At 46.5% G+C, this 20,723-nt stretch overlaps 1 protein-coding gene across 1 annotated transcript; it reads right to left on the bottom strand.

The window, feature by feature from the left end:
* Window positions 1-446: 446 nt before the first annotated feature.
* Window positions 447-19,952, bottom strand: LOC119777609 (serine/threonine-protein kinase PAK 6-like). Its single transcript, XM_038276563.1, has 10 exons — window positions 19,678-19,952; window positions 13,276-13,342; window positions 9,406-9,669; window positions 8,471-9,013; window positions 8,043-8,402; window positions 7,256-7,389; window positions 7,060-7,186; window positions 6,230-6,355; window positions 3,657-3,791; window positions 447-654 (listed from the first exon to the last, which is right to left on the bottom strand). The coding sequence occupies exons 3-10, from the start codon at window positions 9,610-9,612 to the stop codon at window positions 487-489; spliced, it is 1,800 nt and encodes a 599-aa protein (XP_038132491.1). The 5' UTR covers window positions 9,613-9,669; window positions 13,276-13,342; window positions 19,678-19,952; the 3' UTR covers window positions 447-486.
* Between the last annotated feature and the right edge of the window lie 771 nt (window positions 19,953-20,723).

Genomic DNA, 20,723 nt, shown 5'->3' with positions numbered 1-20,723 from the left:
TAAAGTGTCCAGGTGTTTCTGTAAAGTGTCCAGGTGTGTCTCTGAAGTGTCCAGGTGTGTCTCTCGGCAGTGTCCAGGTGTGTCTCTGAAGTGTCCAGGTGTGTCTCTGAAGTGTCCAGGTGTGTCTCTCGGCAGTGTCCAGGTGTGTCTCTGAAGTGTCCAGGTGTGTCTCTCGACAGTGTCCAGATGTGTCTCTGAAGTATCCAGGTGTTTCTGTAAAGTGTCCAGGTGTGTCTCTGAAGTGTCCAGGTGTGTCTCTGAAGTATCCAGGTGTTTCTGTAAAGTGTCCAGGTGTGTCTCTGCAGTGTCACGGTGTCTCTCAAGTGTCCAGGTGTGTCTGTCTCAGGTATGATCTCAGGTAGTGACTTAAGGGGAGCTCAGATGTCTCTCATAGATATTGTCCTTTGGGTCTCAGGGCTTAACCCACACGGATATGTTGTCTTTTATTTGTGCTTCCAGGTGAAGCACAAGAAGAATAAGTGACCCTCAGCAGAGCGACATTCGTTTGCGGTGCTGCTCCACTAGGGGTACAAGGCATCGGGGCGGACCAGCCTGCAGCAGGAAGGGATGCTCCAGCAGGTCGACGGCGCCGCTGCGCTGTGGCGTCTCACGGGTCAACATGCAGTCCAGGAAGTCTTTCAGCACTGGAGACAACTGAAAGGAAACAGAGGGACGTGAGCAGGTAACTCCTACGCCACAGAATCACCTGTACATCATGACACAGAAAGCATCATTTAAAGTTGGCCTTAAAATAATGATTGTAAACCAATGCAAAGAAGTTTGTTTGTGCTTTAGATCGCAGATTGTAATTTAACATGTGAAGCATTTGTCTTTTTTGTATAGCTGTACTGTGTGTGGTTTGATAAATCTATTTCTATTTCTATTTCAGCCACATGGATCTCTAGAGTCCCTCTAGAGTTTCTGGAAGATTAATTTCTGTCCTGAAGTCTCTTATTAAAAAATCAATACCAATATTTCCACCAATCGGGTTCACAGAGCAGGACCTCATGTAGAAAACAATCCATTTCATTTCCAAAGTACGTTATTAATCCCTAAAGGACATGAAAAGCCACAGTAACTCATAGGGGGTGTTTTCTTAACCAGATGCTGATAGCTGTGGGCAGGAAGGATCTCCTGTAGAGGTCTGTCTTGCATCAGATCTGGAGAAGCCTCTGACTGAGGACCCTCTGTTGGTGTTTGTTGTGTGATAAAGTGGATGTTCATTGTTGTCCATAATGTTCCTCACTTTATGAAGAGTTCTTCCAAAGGTTCTAGAGGAGTTCCTAGAAGAGAGTCTTCTTTGGTCCTGGATGAAGGCAGGAGGTCTTCCACGTCCCTGGAACTGCCTCCAGGGTCAAACTAAAGGGGAAGAGGTGCTGTAGAATCCCACAGAGCTGCTCTGCTCAGGTCTTCAGGACTCTGACACCATCAGGACCTGCTGATTGATTACCATTCAGTCTCTCCAGTTGCCTCTTTTTTTTATTAATTATACAGCTGAAAAAAACAGAAGCATGAAAACCCCAGAAGGCCGAGACAGAACTCAAAAACATGGACAGGGTATAAACAAGAAACTGCACAGGACAGGACAAGGATGCTAAAAACTGTACAGATGGACAATCACTGTCGACAGCCAAAACCACAAGGGACCATCGAGGCCATCGGGCCGGGGGCACCGGGGGCACCGGGGGCACCGGCACCCACACAGCAGAGCCAGCTCCTGTGTGACTTTCAGGCTGGAGATGATAGAGGGGCCCAAGTTCTTTTTGGCCTGAGCGTCCAACACTAAATTTGATCTTCTCTAACTTAAGGAACAGATATTTAAACCAAAGAGAAGCCTTGGGTGGGTGTTCTGATTTCCAAGCTTATAGTATTCTTCTTCGGTGAGGAGGGTTGAAAAAGCCAGTACATTTTTAAAATCATGTGTTTGTGATATTCACTCCCCTGGAATTCCAAATATTGCCAATTCAGCACTGGGTTGGAGAGCCTTTAAAATTGACCTGAAAAATTGTGGACCAGAAGTTGCACAATTTGTTACATGACCAGAACGTGAGTTAAATTTGCCTTAGCTATATGGCAACTCTAGTTGCCTCTTTACTGACTTCTAGAGACAGACAGGTGGAAGGTGGAGGGAGCAGCACCACCTGCTGGTCTGACTGATAATAGAAGCAGGAAGTGATGTCAGAGGAGGGCAGGACGTCCATGTGACTGTAGGCAGGAGAGAAAGATGCTGAGCTTGTTGAATGGATTCAGTTCATTGGTTCTGTCCAGACTTCCATCTGTCTGATCATCCTTCTGCTTCAATATGTGTGAATGTGCGTCCGCAATCTTTTATTTTAGTCTGTGTGGTGTGAGTGGGGGCACTAGGGTGGGAAGGCATGATTGAGACTGTGAGTTTTTTTTTCTTTCCCAGGTTGGGGTCTGAACTGCTTCCTCTCCCAAGAACATCTCAAGTCTCCGTTAAGTGTGGAGCCCATTCCCCCTTTCCTGCTCTCCCTCCGCTGGCTGGCTCCTGGGCTAGCTGGCAACTGACCCGGGTTGGGCTCCTGCCGGGGAATGGGGTGCCCCTGGGGCCTCGGATCCCTGGGGCCCAGGGCCGGATTCACTTTGGGGTGGCTGGCTGCCGGCGGAGCTCATGGACTCGTCCCTGCGGCTCCAGGGGGCTCCGGCGTTGCGGTGGTTGGGGCACTTCCTCCGGGCTGTTTCTCCTCCTCCCTAGGTGGGAGTTGGATTTCCTGGGCTGGTCCCTTTGGGCGACTGGGGCTTTGGGTCTCCCGGTACTGGACTCAGTGCTCTGGGGGGGCGCCTCTTTGGCTCTCCACAACCACTATTGAGCATTTTTGCTTTGGATAAACTTTATATGCACTCGTGCAGTCTCAAAAACAACTACAGGTGCTTGGTTCCAGGTACTCAGAGATTCACTTCCACACAGGAAGTCCATCTTCTGATCTTCAGGTAACACAGAGTACATGTCAGATTAAATAATCCTACTTATACTTCAGCGATAGTATCTAGGTGTTACTTTATTGTATGTCTCGTACCATGTCTGTTGGTTGTTCTGTTGTTTTTACATCTCTTTGCAGGTGATGAAGCAGACTGAAAATGTTTTTTATCATTATCTCTCTTTTATCTCCTCTTTCTTTCATCTTTTCTCCTTTTTCTATTTTTCCTTTCCTATTCTATGCTGATGAACATTCTCAGTCATCCAGGTCATAGTCATTCCGTAAAAGTTTAAAAACAATCCACTGGACTTGGTTTCCAAGGTTTGAAGACATTTCGCTTCCATCCAGGAAGCTTTCTCAATCCAAATGTCTGGATCCGCAGTGAGTTTGAGTCTTTGTATAGACCAGGCCTTGTGTTGCTTGGAGACATGCAAACTGAAACCAACAAGAGGGTCGTTTGGTTCCATTGTTAGCCTGTAATATCTGAAACCTGTCTATGATTCTGAAGGGTAGGTCGTTAAAGGAGGGATTGTTCACCTGGATTAGAAGTTAATTTAGGCGTTAATAAACTGTTTCAGAGGAGTGATCATAGCGCTCTGCATCAGCAGCGCTGTGTCTGACTCCCTGCCAGCAGTTCTCTTTGCAGTTCTCAACTGAACTGCAAAGTCCCAGGAAGATAGCAAAGCTCAACATGCGCTGGTGTTGTGTTTTTCTAACCCTCTGCACGTTCCTGACTGACGGAGCTGCTTCGTCCCTCAGCTTCTTCATGGCACTGATGGGCGTTTCATTGAAATATGGAGGCTCACCATCAACCATCTCCACCACCATGATCCCCAGAGACCAGATGTCCACCTAAGGGAGAAGGTAAATATTAGAAGGAGATTTTCAGAAGAAGACATTTCCTAAAAAGGTGAGTTCAGGCCTCATACGAACATACTGAGAGATTTTTCTCATGGTAAAGCCTGATAAGGAGCCAGTAGAACGCTGAGATTCTTGTTTGCCACTCCTGCCACTAGAGGGAGCTACTGCTGCTGTTGGTGAGACGTATCGTGTTCACTTCCTGTTTGGATTACTGATTTTTGTTGCTGTCCAGATCTCCGTCTGAATTAAGTTATTTTCTCTGTGATATCTCGGTATCTTAGTAACTCTAACTGACAAGAACTACTTTAAAACATAGCACCTTCTGCTGCACTTCTCTACTGAGCACTTGTCAGTTTCACACGGTTTTATTTCTGATAGCAAGGAGTAGCTAGCCTAGGCTAGCGCTAGCTTAGCATTGCTATGGCTTCTCTCTCTCCCTCCCTTCACTCTTTTCCAACTCTTCCTTCTTCCTCTCCTCTCTCCTGCTCTCTGTGTCAGATGTTCAGTTATTCCTCTGCCTCCTTTAGTGATAATGTGATGTGTAATAAGTGTAGTATTTTTGTAGCTTTGGAGGCGAGGGTGTCAGAGTTAGAATCCAGGCTTCATGCTGTTGAACATCCAGGAGTTAAAGTAGGCCCCCAACGTAGCTGTCCTCCAGCAGTGCCTGAGCAGCCAGGCGATTGGGTAACTGTACGCAGAAAGCGTAGTCGTGGATCTCTGCCCACTGGTCACCACCAACCCGTTCACGTTTCTAACCGGTTTTCCCCACTCAGTGACACACCCACTGAGAAGCCCACTCTGGTGATTGGCAGCTCCATAGTCAGAAACGTGGCATTAGAGACACCAGGGACCATAGTCAAATGTTTGCCGGGGGCCAGAACGGGCGACATCAAATCCTACCTGAAACTACTGGCTAAGGATAAGGTTAAATACAGTAAGATTGTTATTCACGCTGGCGGTAATGACACCCGGTTACGCCGATCGGAGGTCACTAAAATTAGTGTTGCTTCTGGTCTGATTCAGAGAGACGGCATCCATCCCACTTTGGATGGTGCAGCTCTTCTTTCTAGGAATCACATTGACTTGTGTTGCCTTACAGAAACCTGGCTGCAGCAAGAGGATTATGTGAGCATAAATGAGGCAACTCCTTCAAGCTATTTAAATTTTCACATCCCCAGAAGTTCTGGGCGAGGAGGAGGAGTAGCAACAATCTTCCAGTCTGACTTACTGATTACTCCCAAAACAGTTAATACCTACAACTCTTTGGACATTTAACCCTTAATTTCCCTGATCCACATTTCAAGGCAGGAAAACCTCTTCTTTTTGTAACTTTGTATCGTCCACCAGGTCCTTACTCTGAATTTTTAGATGAGTTTTCAGAGTTCCTTTCTGATTTGGTATTAAATACTGACAGGGTCATCATAGTGGGAGATTTTAACATCCATGCTGACATTGAAGGCGATAGCTTAAGAGCAGCCTTTAATGCTATCTTAGACACTATTGGCTTTGTTCAAAATGTGAATAGTCCCACACATTCTCATCTTCATACTTTGGATCTTGTGCTGACATACGGCATAGAATGTGAAGAAATAACAGTATTTCCTCACAACCCTGTCCTCTCTGACCACTTTCTAATAACCTTCAGGATTACTTTAACAGAGTTCTCCTCCCCCAAAAGAAGGTTCCAGATCATTATCAGATAGAGCAGTTATACATTTTAAAGAATCTGCTTCACTTTCTCTCTCCTCTGTGTCGCTGAGCAGTGCTGCAGCGTGAAAAAGCGTAGTTTATTCCCCTTCACAGGTTGATGATGTTGTTGATGAGGGAAGCAGAAAATGAAGCAGCCAGCAACTGATCCCCATGCTGCCTATGCTGAGTTAAGGCCTGCAACAGGTGACTCAAACAAGGAATGCAGAATGTTTGTGGAAACATTCATGCTCATAATCGATGTCCAGCTCAAGATGCTAAATGCAATTTTTGCAAAAAACTAGGTCACTTTGAATAAGTGCGTAGGCTTAAAAAATCTGTCAAAACCACTAATCAGTTCAAATAACAGACACTGACCTGAGCGCAGGTGAAGATGCATGTGATCATGCCTATGACATTAGTGCAAAAGTTCATGCACGTGAAGTAATGCCTGATGTCACTTTTCACACCCCAGGCGACCATTGCTTACAAGGAAAGGTAAGGAGCAATGGCAACATGTACGCCCATTTCACTCCTGCCTAAATTTCACATCCCAAAATAATCCCTAATCTGCGCCAACATCCGATACGTAGTGTTACTGCAGCAAGCAAAGCAAAATGATGCCATAGATGTTGATCAAAAGAACATGAAATGCAAAGTTAGTCTGCAAAAACTGTGGACCTGCAGCCAGAGGAGCGTCTTTCTAAAACATCCAAATGAAGGCAGATGCTCTGTGTTCTCACCTCGGTGCCGTATGGCGCCTTGGAGATCACCTCAGGAGCCATCCAGTACGGCGTCCCCACCAGAGACTTCCTCTTGGGGACGTCTTCGCTGATCTGAGCGCAGAAACCAAAGTCGGAGAGCTTTATCTGCAGGAGGTTCAAACAGAAGGTGAGTTCCTTCAGCAGCAGGCAGTGATTCCTTCTGCAAAGCCTGCAGCGGAACCAAGGAACGCGTTCGATGCTGCAGCAGAGCGTAGACCTAGAGCTGCAGGATTTAACAGAACAATCAGAGGCTCTGATCCACTAATGGGGAATAAAGAAACCTTCAGTTTAATCCAGATTAATAATCTATTCTCTCTTTTTCAAGATATTTATCTTTTTTATGTTTCCCTTTAATTCTAAACTATTTGTGATGCCTTAATACTTCTGCAATGCAATTTCTTTCTCATCCTCAGCACTTTTCTGCTTCACCACAGAAAAGTTTTATAGAAATAAGCTGAATAGAATTGAATGCTTCTATGCAGCTTCTCCTGCTCCTACTTCTGTAAAAGATGTGCGATCAGGAGGTTCAGTGCAGGTCTGGGTCCCTTCGACATGAAGCAGGAGGCTAGTGGAAAAGTGTTGGTCCTGTGGTCAGCTACGGAGCCCACAGGATGATGCTGCCACCACCGCAGGTGGACAGCAAACAGGAATAACGAACATAGAGAGCGTATTTAACCCTCTATATGGATTAGATTATGAAAACGGAGGCTGTCAAAGATCTGAGGTCTATTTCATCAGGTAGGCGGCTCTTTCTCTTCCATTAGCCAGGTGGCGTTGTTCCACCAAAGAGGAAGGAGAAGCTAGCTCACCCTGCCGTCCAGGGTTAGAAGGATGGAGTCGCTCTTGATGTCTCTGTGGATGACGCCCTGGGAGTGGAGGTAGGACAGCGCCTGCAGGACGCCCTCGCACACCGTGGCTATCTGCTCCTCGTTGAGCCTGGAGATCCAGAGGTTACTGAAAGCTGAAAACCCGCCGTGAAATACGGACCAGGGACCTGCTCCTCACCTGGTTTCACCGATGATGTGGGTCAGAGCGCCGCCCTGCAGGTACTCCATGATGACCCACAGCTTGTCCTCCACCAGAGCGCTGCGGAACATCTGCACCACGTTGGGGTGTTTGTGATCCCTCATGATGACCACCTTAGAGAGAAACAGGAGCCTGAGGTCAACCAATGAGATCGCTCAGGCATCCAGCAGGCTGAGGTGAGTGAATCTCTGAGATCAACCAATGAGATCGCTCAGACATCCAGCAGGCTGAGGTGAGTGAATCTCTGAGGTCAACCAATGAGATCGCTCAGGCGTCCAGCAGGCTGAGGTGAGTGAATCTCTGAGATCAACCAATGAGATCGCTCAGGCGTCCAGCAGGCTGAGGTGAGTGAATCTCTGAGGTCAACCAATGAGATCGCTCAGGCGTCCAGCAGGCTGAGGTGAGTGAATCTCTGAGATCAACCAATGAGATCGCTCAGGCATCCAGCAGGCTGAGGTGAGTGAATCTCTGAGGTCAACCAATGAGATCGCTCAGGCGTCCAGCAGGCTGAGGTGAGTGAATCTCTGAGGTCAACCAATGAGATCGCTCAGGCGTCCAGCAGGCTGAGGTGAGTGAATCTCTGAGATCAACCAATGAGATCGCTCAGGCGTCCAGCAGGCTGAGGTGAGTGAATCTTCATCTTAAAACATGACGCTAAGGCTAGCATGCTCTGAATGCTCAGTCAGAACATGCTAAGAGGCGCCGATCACCCTGCATGAAAAAAGTAGCTGATGCTCCACAGTGTGTGTGTGTGTGTGTGGGGTACCTCATTAAACAGCAGCTCTCTGCGCTGCTGTTTCCTCACATCCATCATCTTCACCGCCACCTGCCGCCCGCTGTGTCTTTCTCGGGCGATGCAAACCACCCCTGTGGACCCCTCCCCAATCTTCACAAAGTTCTCCAGAGTCAGCCTTGGGTCCCCTGGGTCCACCACCATCTGCAGCGCCGCCTTGAACTGCTCATGGGTCACTTTCTGAGGACCTTTCTCCGGGGGAGGGCCGGGGGAGGCGGTGGGGGAGGGGTGGGTCAGCGGGGGGCTCTTCTGATGGGGTGAGGGCGGAGGCAGCACTCTGCCTGTGTTGATGGGGCTGCTGGGTGGAGGCGGGCGTGGGCGAGGAGAAGGCAGCTGGAGAAGAATCGGTGCTTTAGGTGGTTTAAAGGAACCTTAGCTTGGCCAGAGACCAGGGGCCTTACCTTCAGGTCATACGAAGAGTGGGGCCTCCTAGGGCCCTCTCTGGAAGAGGCCAGTAGGTCCGGCAGGTGGTTTGCTCCTGGTCTAGGTCTCATCTGAGGCCTGCTGCTCTCCGCTTCCTGCAGATGGTGCTGATGGTAGGCGGGTCTCTGTCTCCGGGCCCCTGGTTCCTCCATCTGCGGCGGGCTGGGGCTGAGTGGAGCTTCCTCAGGAACTGCACTCACCTGGCTGCTGGACTTGGTTCTCTGCAGGTCCCTGTTCACTCGGGGGCTGCCACTCTCGCTGCGCACCTGGCGAATACGGTCCTGCCAGTAGGTGGCGGCGCCGCCGGCTTTGACGCTGCTGCTTCGCCGACTGATCTCCAGGTAGTGGTATGACTCGTCCTCCGCCAGCTCCCCCAGCCGACCCATCGACTGGGCTCGTTTCCGTGCCGACGGGCTTGTGCGCCGCAGGGAGTTGGAGCTGGTGACGGACACGCGGCTCATCTCGGAGATCACGTGGCTGATGTAGTCGCCGTGGCCGATGAAGCTGCCGCGAACGATGGTCTGATGGCAAACAAACAGACGCTTCCTGAAACCAGCTGATGGCGTCTGGGAAAAGATGGCGTCTGGGAATCGGATCTGTTAACCTTTGACCTTCTGACAGTTTCAAACAATTAAACTGAATCATTAAACTCAATGAAGCTAATTTAATCCAAAGTTTAAAAGGGAAAATGTTTTATTTTATCAAAGGTTGAGTGTCGTTGTTCCTCACCTCTGATTGGTCGTTATCGTCTGTTGGTTAAACATTTTCATGTAGAAGTCGCTCATATAAAATGTTTAAATTTATTTTTCATTTTCTGCATATTTACTGGGAAAAGGAGTCGCCTCAAATCAGCCCTTTATTTACACTCTATGTTTATAGGTCTATATGTTCAGAATCAAACTTAACCTCTGACCTTTCTGGGCTCCAGCTCTATGTTTGTGATCCTGGATGGGTCCACCAGTGGGCGTGGCCTCCTCAGCGTGTCGATGACGCTCTGCCACTGAGGCGGCAAACCCACATAGCGGCCGGTGGAGACATCAAAGGACGTGTGGACGCGGTGCTGGAAGTTCTGCGGTGCTGAGATCTCCAGCCGGTGCTTCTTCTTCCTGCGGCGGAACATGGTCCTGGAAACACGGCGCCGGCGTGGGGGCCGAGGGAAACGGCAGCAGGCAGCGTTCTGAAAGGACGGAGAAGAGCAGCAGCCATGATGCTGGTCAGCAGCAGACATGCCGGAGTGACCAGCCTGAACACAGCCTGACAGCCGTCTTCCTGCTGTGACTCAACGCAGCACAGTCACATGACCTCAGAGCGGCTGTCAGAAACCAAACCCACCGAGCAGCCCGGGTGAGATCTCAGTGACTGCCCCGCAGTCTGCTTGGTGTGGAACCAGGCATGGATTTCATCCACCATGATCCGATCACGCTTTCAGAGCATTCTTTCACATCTGGAGCCTGTTTGACAGGATGTTTAAGGCAACCAATCAGATCAGAGCCTGTTACCAACCTGAGAAACTCTCCATCCTTCACACAACTATTTAGTCATTTCTCTGCAGAAATTAGCAGAAAAACAGCCGACATCCTGAACAGGAACCAGATGAAGTGAAAGATGTTTTCAGATCATCTGGAAGCTTCTCTGCCAAACAGTGAATGCTGTGATGGAGCAGCGCCAGTTCACATCATGTCATCTGAAGGCACTTTACCGTTCCCCAGATCATCCAGCTGTTCCTTTAATTCATACCAAACCTTAATTTCTAAAAGAATATTATGATCAACTGGATGAAATGCTGAGATCAAACAGGACAAGTTTAGATACCAGAAAAACTTTAAATAGCTTGAAGGAGTTGCCTCATTTATGCTCACATAATCCTCTTGCTGCAGCCAGGTTTCTGTAAGGCAACACAAGTCAATGTGATTATCACAAATCAAGTCATTAACTAGCAGACTTTTAGAGGAAAGAGATCTTATGTTAAACAGACCACATTTAATCATTATTTTAATTTTAATTAGATTATCATGATTTACTCCTTTGGGAATCTTTGCTAATTTATTACATTTTGGTTGTGGGCAAGACACTGTCTGGATGGAGTAACGAGTGGGTAACAGTAGAGAAGCTGCAGAGATGTCTGTTAAACTAGGACTCTGCTTCCTGGTCTGCACCCTGGGGGGTCAGGGTTTTGGAGGACTAATAATTGGGATGGTGGAGGATCCCCCCCCCAGCAGCTCTTAGACCTTCCAGGTAGGTTCAGGTAGATTTTAGTGTAACTGATCAATTTGGACCCTGATCTCTCCTAGAACGGATTTCTACTTAGAACCTTCTCCGGGGTTTAAGCTCATCTCAGAAAGCTGCTCTCTTGGTTGTTTAGGAAGGAAGGACCTCCTGTTCATCATGGAAACGTTCCTGTCAGGTTTATATCATACTTATGTAATAACCAATTGTTCCAACCGTGACATGCTTCCACTGCCTCCTCATGTCTCCCAGGGATCCGTTTCACAAAGCAGGTTTAACAAACTCAGATTCCTCAAATCCTCAACTCTAAATTGATCTGGCCTAAAGTGCTATCAGAGTTAAATCAATTTTAACTAAACCACTCAGAATTTAACACGTGTGGAACAAGTATGAAAAGCCGTTATCAGTGGAGCCCCGATTCAACGAGTCACCAGGACAACAGGCAACAGGAAGGGTCTATTTCACCACAATTCTATTCAATTAAATTCAGTTTATTTCTTTAGCGCCAAATTCACATCAGGTCATCTCAGGTCACTTTATAGATCCAGATCAACCAGATCATCCAGTCAGATTGATTCAAAGTTTTCTAAGGAAAACCAGCTGATTGCATCGACTCATTGACTCTTCAGCAATCCCTCACACTAAGCATGCTTGTAGCGACAGTGGAGAGGAAAAACTCCCTTTGAACAGGAAGAAACCTCCAGCAGAACCAGGCTCAGTGTGAGCGGCCATCTGCTGAGGCCCACTGGGGTTCAAGGAGACAGAAGCAGACATAGAAAAAGAAGCATAGATACAAAAGGCAACTGTCAACCAGCTCCACAGGCGGCCCCGTCCAGGAAACACACAGCCAGGCAGACGAGCTCCGAGCCAGCTCCCATGTCAGAGGATGAAGAGAGCACATCCAGTTAGTCACAGTCAGAGAAACAGGACTACACTGGAAAACAGGCCAAGCTCCAACATCTAGAAACAAAGGTGTTGATGGCAGCAGCCCACCGGAATTAGATTTGAATGAAAACTGAGGAATGTGATAAAAAGACAGAGAAACAGCTGCAAAGGACAGGAAGATGGAGAAGGAGGACATTGTTGTTCCAGTTAATGTGTAGGTTTATATGAAGTGAGCTACGGCAGGCCGTTTTAACATTTATTAAAAGCACTCTCCTCTCTGTTGTTCCATTTCTGGATCACTAAACAAAAAAGGGTTCTTCCTAATCCAAAATCACACACCTAGACTGAACTTTAATAATTTATTTTCTAAATTACATTTTTGTATCAGAAACTGAATTTTAGAAAGTGAAAAAAACAAAACAAAATTATACCAGCAAGAATGAAGTTTTATAAATCTAGAATGTTTTCACATTTTAAGTGGCTGTTCTGACATTTATCAGCTCGATTGAAATGGTATTTATGATTTCTGAAAAAGATTTTTCATAGTTAAAATAAAACACATGCTGTGCAGTAAAATTAGGAGTATGAAGATTTGAAATAATTTCTAGAAGTCCAAAATGTTTATTTTAGATGTGGAGAATGTCGTTTAGTTTGAAATGGTCATTTAGACGAAGAGAAAATATTTTTTTCTGACATCAGTAATACATAATCAGTAAAACTATTACATATAAAAACAACTTGCCATATGTGTTGTGACCAAGATAAGATTACGGGATATTTTTTTTGAATGCTAGTAGATCAATGGTTCTATTTAAGTGAAATCTTCTGGCAGCAGATGAGGATGAGAAATAATAAATAGAACCTGTTCATCATCTCATGGGTTCTTCCTCATGTTGATTCAGTCTCTTTCACAGTAAATATCAAGTGTTTGTTTGCAGCCTCTTCCAAAGTTATCGTCCCAATAAATGGTCGTTATTAGCGGCTATCAGTCCCATAGAATGGCTCCAGGTTGGGCCTTTAGGCTCAGTAGGTTGTTACCATCGAGTGAATCCTAATCCTGAAGTAATTCATTTTCCCTCTCAATTAATTATTAATCTATTTATCTGTAATCTGAAAATAATTTCAGTTGTTCTTCATGTTCTGTAAACATAACTTAATGGAAAATAAAGTGATCTGCATTTCGCTCATATTAAACAAACCAAAAACAAGTAATTTCACATCCTGTCACTGAGTTGTAGAATCATTTCTATAAATTCATTCTGAACATTTATTTTTATAGGAAAGGGGGAGAGACATGCGGCAAAGGACCAAAGGTCGGATTCGAACCCGGGTCGACCACGTCAAGGACTAAGGCCTCCATACATGGGTTGTGTATGCTAACCACTGCATCACTGGCTGTAAGCAGAGCGGAGACAGACTGAAGGAAACCTGCTGCTGACCAGGTTAGCTCTGGGAGGATGTTACCATGGCAACAGAAACAGAGGATGAGGAAACGGAAAACTCTGAGTTTCCCTGATTTCAGGTTTAGAAAACTTTGAAGAACGGAGCCCAAAACCTTCCAGCACATTAGATCTGCTCAGAATCCCAACAGGTCCACAAACCTTCAGGCTCGGAACAGCAGAGGTTCTGTTCTGCCTGCTGAACTTCCTGCAAACCTTTCTCTGTGTCTCACCTGAGACCGAGCTGATGGTTCTGAGCCTCAGTTCAGTCCGGTCCAAATCCGTCCCGTTCGGCCCAGCCTGTAAGGAAATACAGAGAAGATGAAGCTCATCATCATCATCCTCACCCTGTGCTGACCGGATCGGGTCTGCTACATCCTCTTCCACTCCCTGTGAGCAAACAGGAGGGAGGGGGGAGGAGGAGGAGCTGGAGGAGGAGGAGAAAGAGGGAGGGCGGATGGGCAATAGGAAGAAGGTGGAATGAGGAGGAGGAGATGATCAGGAACGGTCTGTTTTCTGTGCAAAATATTTCAAGCTTTTATTTTTCTTTTTTAGAAAATTCTGGTTTAAAGATTCTTGTTCTATTTTTCTCCAAATGCAGAGCTGCGCACTCTGGAGCAAAAAGCTAGGATCGGGGGTGCAGCATCTGAGGTAGTGATGGAATCTGAACCGGGTTTAGACTGCTTTGATTCAGTTGAACTTTCAGAGTTAGCAAAACTATTGTCTTCATCTAAGCTTCAACTTGGATGTTAGATCCAGTTCCAACCAGGTAATTTAAGGAGGTCTTCCCTTTAACCAGGTAATTTAAGGAGGTATTCCCTTTAACCAGGTTCTTTAGACTTAGACAGACTTTATTGTCGTTTTGTACACAGAGTGTAAACAAAAAGAAATGTCGTTCAGGACGGTTCTCCAGATATTTCCATCTTCAGTGCAGCAGTGACTTAATGTAAACATAAGGCTGGTATATGATTTACAGATTCTAACATTCAGCACTTTTTTTCCGTAAAAACACCATTTTATACAAGTTCATCAGTGTGATGGCGGTGGGGAAGAAGCTGCTGCAGAACCTGCTGGTCCTGCATTGAATGCTGGGAAGCCTGTTCCCAGAGGGCAGCAGGGAGAACAGTCCATGGTGGGGGGGTGAGGGGTCATTGATGATGTCACGGGACACGCAGCGCTGGGATGAAATGTCTTTAATGGAGGGAAGAGGAGCCCCCATGATCCTCTCTGCTGTTCTCACCTTCTTCCAGTCTGAGGCGCTGCAGCCTCCACACCACACAGTGAGACAGCTGCTCAGAACGCTCTCTATGGGGGGGAGGATGGGGGGGGCAGGTGGGCTCTCCTCATCCTCCGCAGGAAGTCCAAGCGCTTCTGGGCCCTTTGGACCAGTGAGGTGGTGTTTCCAGTCCAGGTGAGGGTGTCTGTGATGAATGTGGTGCTGCTGACCACCTCTACAGCTGAGCTGTTGATGAGCAGTGGAGCGTGGTTAGGACGCTTCTTCCTGAAGTCCACCATGATCTCCTTGGTCTTCTCCACCTTCAGGATCAGGCTGTTATCTCTGCTCCACCAGCTGCTCCACCTCCTCTCTGTAGTCCTGCTGGAGAGCAGCAGAGATGGCGTCCTCAGTGGAGCGGTTCCGTCGGTAGGCGAACTGGAACGGGTGGAATGTTGGCGGCAGACTGGAGACGATGTGTTCTTTAACCAGCCTTTGGAAGCACTTCATCATGATGGGAGTCAGAGCGACAGGCCGCTAATCATTGAGGGAGGCGACCTGAGGCTTCTTTGGGACTGGAATAATGGTAGTAATATGGTAATAGTGTTGTAGTCTGTGATCATCCGAATGCCTTTCCACATCCTCCTGGTGTTGCTGTCGTTGAGGAAAAGATCCTGGATCTTCTGGCTGTGGTTCTGCTTCCCTGATCTGATGGTTTAAGTTTCCATGCGCTGTCCTCAGAGCCTCTTTATCAACAGACCTGAAAGCTGAGTTCGGTGCTTTTAGCGATTTCTGAACCTCTCCATTTATCCAGGGTGGTTGGTTGGCCCGGGTGGTGATGTTCTTTGTGATGCTGACGTCCTCAATGCCTTTGTTGATGTAGGCTGACACAGTCACTGCATACTCATCTAAACTGATCTTATTAATGTCAGTTTTGTAGCTTTCAACATGTTTCAGTCAGAACATTCAAAGCAGTCCTGGAGTTTCTCCATGAGCTTTTAGATTTGAGCCTCTGCCCTTTTGCTCCCCCCTGTACTTCACAGCTTTACAGTGGGTCTAGCTTCTCCTAATGAGATGTAAACAAGCCTCATTATCATTCCCAGCAGCTGGTAGAAGTGAGAAGGGCTGTCTTTAGATTGAGATTCCTCCACATGAGCTTTTTTAATCTGCCTTCTTTCAGATAGCGTGGACTCTCCACAAAAAGAATTGGATTTTCATGTCTGACACATCCTCCAAAAACTTGGAAATCAAACTTATCAAATTAGTGAAAGAGTCAAAATGTCAAAAAAAAAAACTGACTTGTGTCCTTAGTTTCCGTGACTGGTGAAATATGTGTAAAGAATGTATCCAAATGAGAAAGTGGCTCTACAGCAAGAACAAGGCCAGAACAAGTCTAGAACAAGACAAGCCTTCCTAAAGCAAGGCTAGAACCAGTCTAGAACAAGACAAGCCTTCCTAATACAAGGCTAGAACTAGTCTAGACCCACAAAAACCTCCCTAAAACAAAAGTAGAACCAGTCTAGAACAAGACAAGCCTTCCTAAAGCAAGGCTAGAACCAGTCTAGAACAAGACAAGCCTTCCTAATACAAGGCTAGAACCAGTCTAGACCCACAAAAACCTCCCTAAAACAAAAGTAGAACCAGTCTAGAACAAGACAAGCCTTCCTAAAGCAAGGCTAGAACCAGTCTAGAACAAGACAAGCCTTCCTAAAGCAAGGCTAGAACCAGTCTAGAACAAGACAAGCCTTCCTAATACAAGGCTAGAACCAGTCTAGAACAAGACAGGCCTTCCTAATACAAGGCTAGAACCAGTCTAGACCCACAAAAACCTCCCTAAAACAAAAGTAGAACCAGTCTAGAACAAGACAAGCCTTGCTAAAACAAGGCCAGAACAAGTCTAGAACAAGACAAGCCTTCCTAAAACAAGGCCAGAACTAGTACAGAAAAAGACAAGCCTTCCTAAAACAAGGCTAGAACAAGTCTAGACCCAGAAAAGCCTTCCAAAATAAGGCCAGAACCAGTCTAGAACAAGACAATCCCTCCCAAATCAAGGCTAGAAACAGTTTACAACTAGACAAGCCTTCCTAATACAAGGCTAGAACAAGTCTAGACCCAGAAAAGCCTTCCTAAAGCAAGGTCAGAACTAGTCTAGAGCAAGACAACCCCCCTAAACCAAGGTTAGAACCAGTCTAGACCCACAAAAACCTCCCTAAAACAAAAGTAGAACCAGTCTAGACACAGAAAAGCCTTCCTAAAGCAAGGCCAGAACCAGTCTAGAACAATCAAAAAGCCTTCCTAAGACAAGGCCTGAACCAGTGTAGAACAAGACAAGCCTTCCTAAAACAAGGCTAGAATCAGTGTAGAATAAGACAAGCCTTCCTAAAACAAGGCTAGAACCAGTCTAGAACAAGACAAGCCTTTCTAAACCAAGGCTAGAACCAGTCTAGACCCACAAAAACCTCCCTGAAACAAAAGTAGAACCAGTCTAGACACAGAAAAGCCTTCCTAAAGCAAGGCCAGAACCAGTCTAGAACAAGAAAAGCCTAAATCAAGGCTAGACCCAGTGTAGAACAAGCCAAGCCTTCCTAAAACAAGGCTAGAACAAGTCTAGACCCAGAGAAGCCTTCCGAAATAAGGCCAGAACCAGTCTAGAACAAGACAATCCCTCCTAAATCAAGGCTATAACCAGTTTACAACTAGACAAGCCTTTCTAAAACAAGGCCAGAACCAGTGTAGAACAAGACAAGCCCCCTAAACCAAGGTTAGAACCAGTCTAGACACAGAAAAGCCTTCCTAAAGCAAGGCCAGAACCAGTCTAGAACAATCAAAAAGCCTTCCTAAGACAAGGCCTGAACCAGTGTAGAACAAGACAAGCCTTCCTAAAACAAGGCTAGAATCAGTGTAGAATAAGACAAGCCTTCCTAAAACAAGGCTAGAACCAGTCTAGAACAAGACAAGCCTTCCTAAACCAAGGCTAGAACCAGTCTAGACCCACAAAAACCTCCCTGAAACAAAAGTAGAACCAGTCTAGACACAGAAAAGCCTTCCTAAACCAAGGCCAGAACCAGTCTAGAACAAGAAAAGCCTAAATCAAGGCTAGACCCAGTGTAGAACAAGACAAGCCTTCCTAAAACAAGGCTAGAACAAGTCTAGACCCAGAGAAGCCTTCCAAAATAAGGCCAGAACCAGTCTAGAACAAGACAATCCCTCCTAAATCAAGGCTAGAACCAGTTTACAACTAGACAAGCCTTTCTAAAACAAGGCCAGAACCAGTGTAGAACAAGACAAGCCCCCTAAACCAAGGTTAGAACCAGTCTAGACACAGAAAAGCCTTCCTAAAGCAAGGCCAGAACCAGTCTAGAAAAATCAAAAAGCCTTCCTAAGACAAGGCCTGAACCAGTGTAGAACAAGACAAGCCTTCCTAAAACAAGGCTAGAATCAGTGTAGAATAAGACAAGCCTTCCTAAAACAAGGCTAGAACCAGTCTAGAACAAGACAAGCCTTCCTAAACCAATGCTAGAACCAGTCTAGACCCACAAAAACCTCCCTGAAACAAAAGTAGAACCAGTCTAGACACAGAAAAGCCTTCCTAAACCAAGGCCAGAACCAGTCTAGAACAAGAAAAGCCTAAATCAAGGCTAGACCCAGTGTAGAACAAGACAAGCCTTCCTAAAACAAGGCTAGAACCAGTCTAGACCCAGAAAAACCTTTCTAAAACAGCATCAGAACCAGTCCTGAACAAGACAAGCCTTCCTAAAACAAGGCCAGAACCAGTCTAGAACCAGAGAAGCCTTCCAAAATAAGGCCAGAACCAGTCTAGAACAAGACAATCCCTCCTAAATCAAGGCTAGGACCAGTTTACAACTAGACAAGCCTTTCTAAAACAAGGCCAGAACCAGTGTAGAACAAGACAAGCCTAAAGCAAGGCTAGACCCAGTCTAAAACAAGACAAGCCTTCCTAAAACAAGGCCAGAACCAGTCTAGACCCAGAAAAACCATTCTAAAACAGCATCAGAACCAGTCCTGAACAAGACAAGCCTTCCTAAAACAAGGCCAGAACCAGTCTAGAACCACAAAAACCTCCCTGAAACAAAAGTAGAACCAGTCTAGACACAGAAAAGCCTTCCTAAAGCAAGGCCAGAACCAGTCTAGAACAAGAAAAGCCTAAATCAAGGCTAGACCCAGTGTAGAACAATACAAGCCTTCCTAAAACAAGGCTAGAACAAGTCTAGACCCAGAGAAGCCTTCCAAAATAAGGCCAGAACCAGTCTAGAACAAGACAATCCCTCCTAAATCAAGGCTAGAACCAGTTTACAACTAGACAAGCCTTTCTAAAACAAGGCCAGAACCAGTGTAGAACAAGACAAGCCTTCTTAAAACAAGGCCAGAACCAGTCTAGAACCAGAAAACCCTTCCAAAATAAGGCCAGAACCAGTCTAGAACAAGACAAGCCTTTCTAAAACAAGGCCAGAACCAGTCTAGAACCAGAAAAGCCTTCCAAAATAAGGCCAGAACCAGTCTAGAACCAGAAAAGCCTTTCTAAAACAGGATCAGAACCAGTCCTGAACAAGACAAGCCTTCCTAAAACAGGTTCAGAACCAGTCTAGAACCAGAAAAAGCCATCCTTAAACATGGCCAGAAGCGAGCTAAGGCCACATATCCCTCTACTACTGGCTCCTAACAGTTTGATTATGATTTTCATTACTTTTTTGGTATAAGAGGCTGAGAGTTCTGTACCGTTTGATCTTCCTGACCCGCTCTGACTAGCACTGATCCAGACTGGTTCTGTTAGAAAACAAAGTCTAATAAATGACAGCCAGGGGTCAGAACCTGTCCACTGCTCCAAGCTGGAGCGGAACCAAAATAAATGGGAATAAAATCTTTGCATGTCAGTATTTCAGAACCTTCAGTGATTTCTGTTCATTCACTGTCATAATGGTTATACTGGTACCTTACTGGGTTCCAAATGGGTAGAGGAGGTGCTCCCTGTAATGACTGACCAACAGGGGGCACACCTGCTGAATCCTTGGACCTAATCAGAACCATAAAGTGTTAAAAGCTCAGTGACTGGGCCCAGACCAGTCTAAACTGGTAAGACCCGCTTCTGGCCTGACTGACCAAAGTCAAAAAGCAAAGCTGGAGAACCAAGCCAAGGTTCTGAAGTGGACCGGGTCAGATGCTGCTCTCAGAACAGCCAGGTGTGTTCAGGTTCTGTTAGATGAGATCCAGCTGGATCAGGTTCTGGTTCTGAAACAGATCTTCACCCTCAGAACAAGTCAAGGAGTTTTTTACAGAACCAACCGAATGTGTTTGCTCATGAAAAGGAGTTGAAGGTTCTTAGGAACGACCTGAATGTGGACCAGAACAGAACCTTCACAGCAGAACTGGAATCCAGATCAGGTTCTGCCTCCCATGTCTTTACCTGCCTGTAGAGTCCCGTTGAGTCCAAGTCTCCCCACTGCTCTCCTCAGACTGCCTCTCTGCTCAGATCCCTCCCCCACATCTCCGTCCCGTCTCACCTTGTCGCAGGTAGGGGGAGGGGGCGGGGCGTCGGTACCATGATCTATTTATTCTGAATTTGGTGGAAAGAAAACCTGCAGCTCTTAGATCAGATGGTCTCTAAGCAGAAGGTCCACTTTCTAATCGGAACCTAAAGTCTGCAGCAGAACAGAACCTCCCCCTCTCCTCCCCCCAGGGTGGAGCACAGAGGAGGCTCCTCTGCAGGCTGCAGCATGTCTGGCTCTCCCTCCAGGGCACAGTAGAATGTGACTCAGCAGCCAGAACCCATCAAACCACGGTTCTTCTGGTTCCTGTTTTAATCTTCTGACTGGAGCTTAAATAATAATCCATCTGAAATGAACCCGATCCAGCAGAAGCATCTGGGATGTTTCCACTGTTGCTGCTGCTCCTCCAGCAGCAACAGTGATGAGCAGCAGCTGGAACAACCTCCTCCATGTCTGGCTGTTGCTGCACAGAAGAAGAAGAATCAGGTCAGCCAATCAGGAGTCCACCAGTCCATGCAGTAGCATCAGAAACTGGGCCGGTATCAGAACCAGGGTCCATCTGCACTGAACCGGACCGCCGTCCATCTGCTGCTGCCCTCCACCGGAACCAACCGGCTGTTGGTCAGCAGGAAGTAGACGGTTTCAGCCACGTTCAGCAGATCCACCTGAGCAAAGGCAGACGGTTGGAACGGACCGAACCGGTTCTGGACTTCAGGCCGTCTAGCGGCGATGAAGACTGTTTATGTGCTGATGAAGGTTCTCAGTCATCCAGGTCAGAGTCATTCCGTAAAAGTTCAAAACAATCCACTGGACTTTGTTTCCCAGGTTTGAAGACGTTTCGCTTCCATCCAGGAAGCTTTCTCAATTCAAATGTCTGGATCTGCAGTGAGTTTAGTCTTTATAGACAAAGCCTGGTATTGCTGGGAAACATGCAAATGGAAACAGATTAATGGGTCGTTTGGTT

This window comes from Cyprinodon tularosa, unplaced genomic scaffold, assembly GCF_016077235.1.
Source record: "Cyprinodon tularosa strain WSP-4 unplaced genomic scaffold, ASM1607723v1 ctg1250, whole genome shotgun sequence".
In the NCBI taxonomy this organism is placed as follows: Eukaryota; Metazoa; Chordata; class Actinopteri; order Cyprinodontiformes; family Cyprinodontidae; genus Cyprinodon; species Cyprinodon tularosa.
Note: the sequence above shows the minus strand (reverse complement) of the source record. Positions and strands in the feature narration are given on the sequence as shown.

Bases quoted from the DNA above. Each gene is read 5' to 3' on its own strand.
- LOC119777609 (XM_038276563.1), bottom strand. From the start codon at position 9,612: ATGTTCCGCCGCAGGAAGAAGAAGCACCGGCTGGAGATCTCAGCACCG. The intron at 9,014-9,405 runs GTCAGAGGTTAA...GTTTGCCATCAG, and splicing joins TAGAGCTGGAGCCCAGAAAG to ACCATCGTTCGCGGCAGCTT. The intron at 7,390-8,042 runs GTACCCCACACA...TTTCTCTCTAAG, and splicing joins GAGAGCTGCTGTTTAATGAG to GTGGTCATCATGAGGGATCA.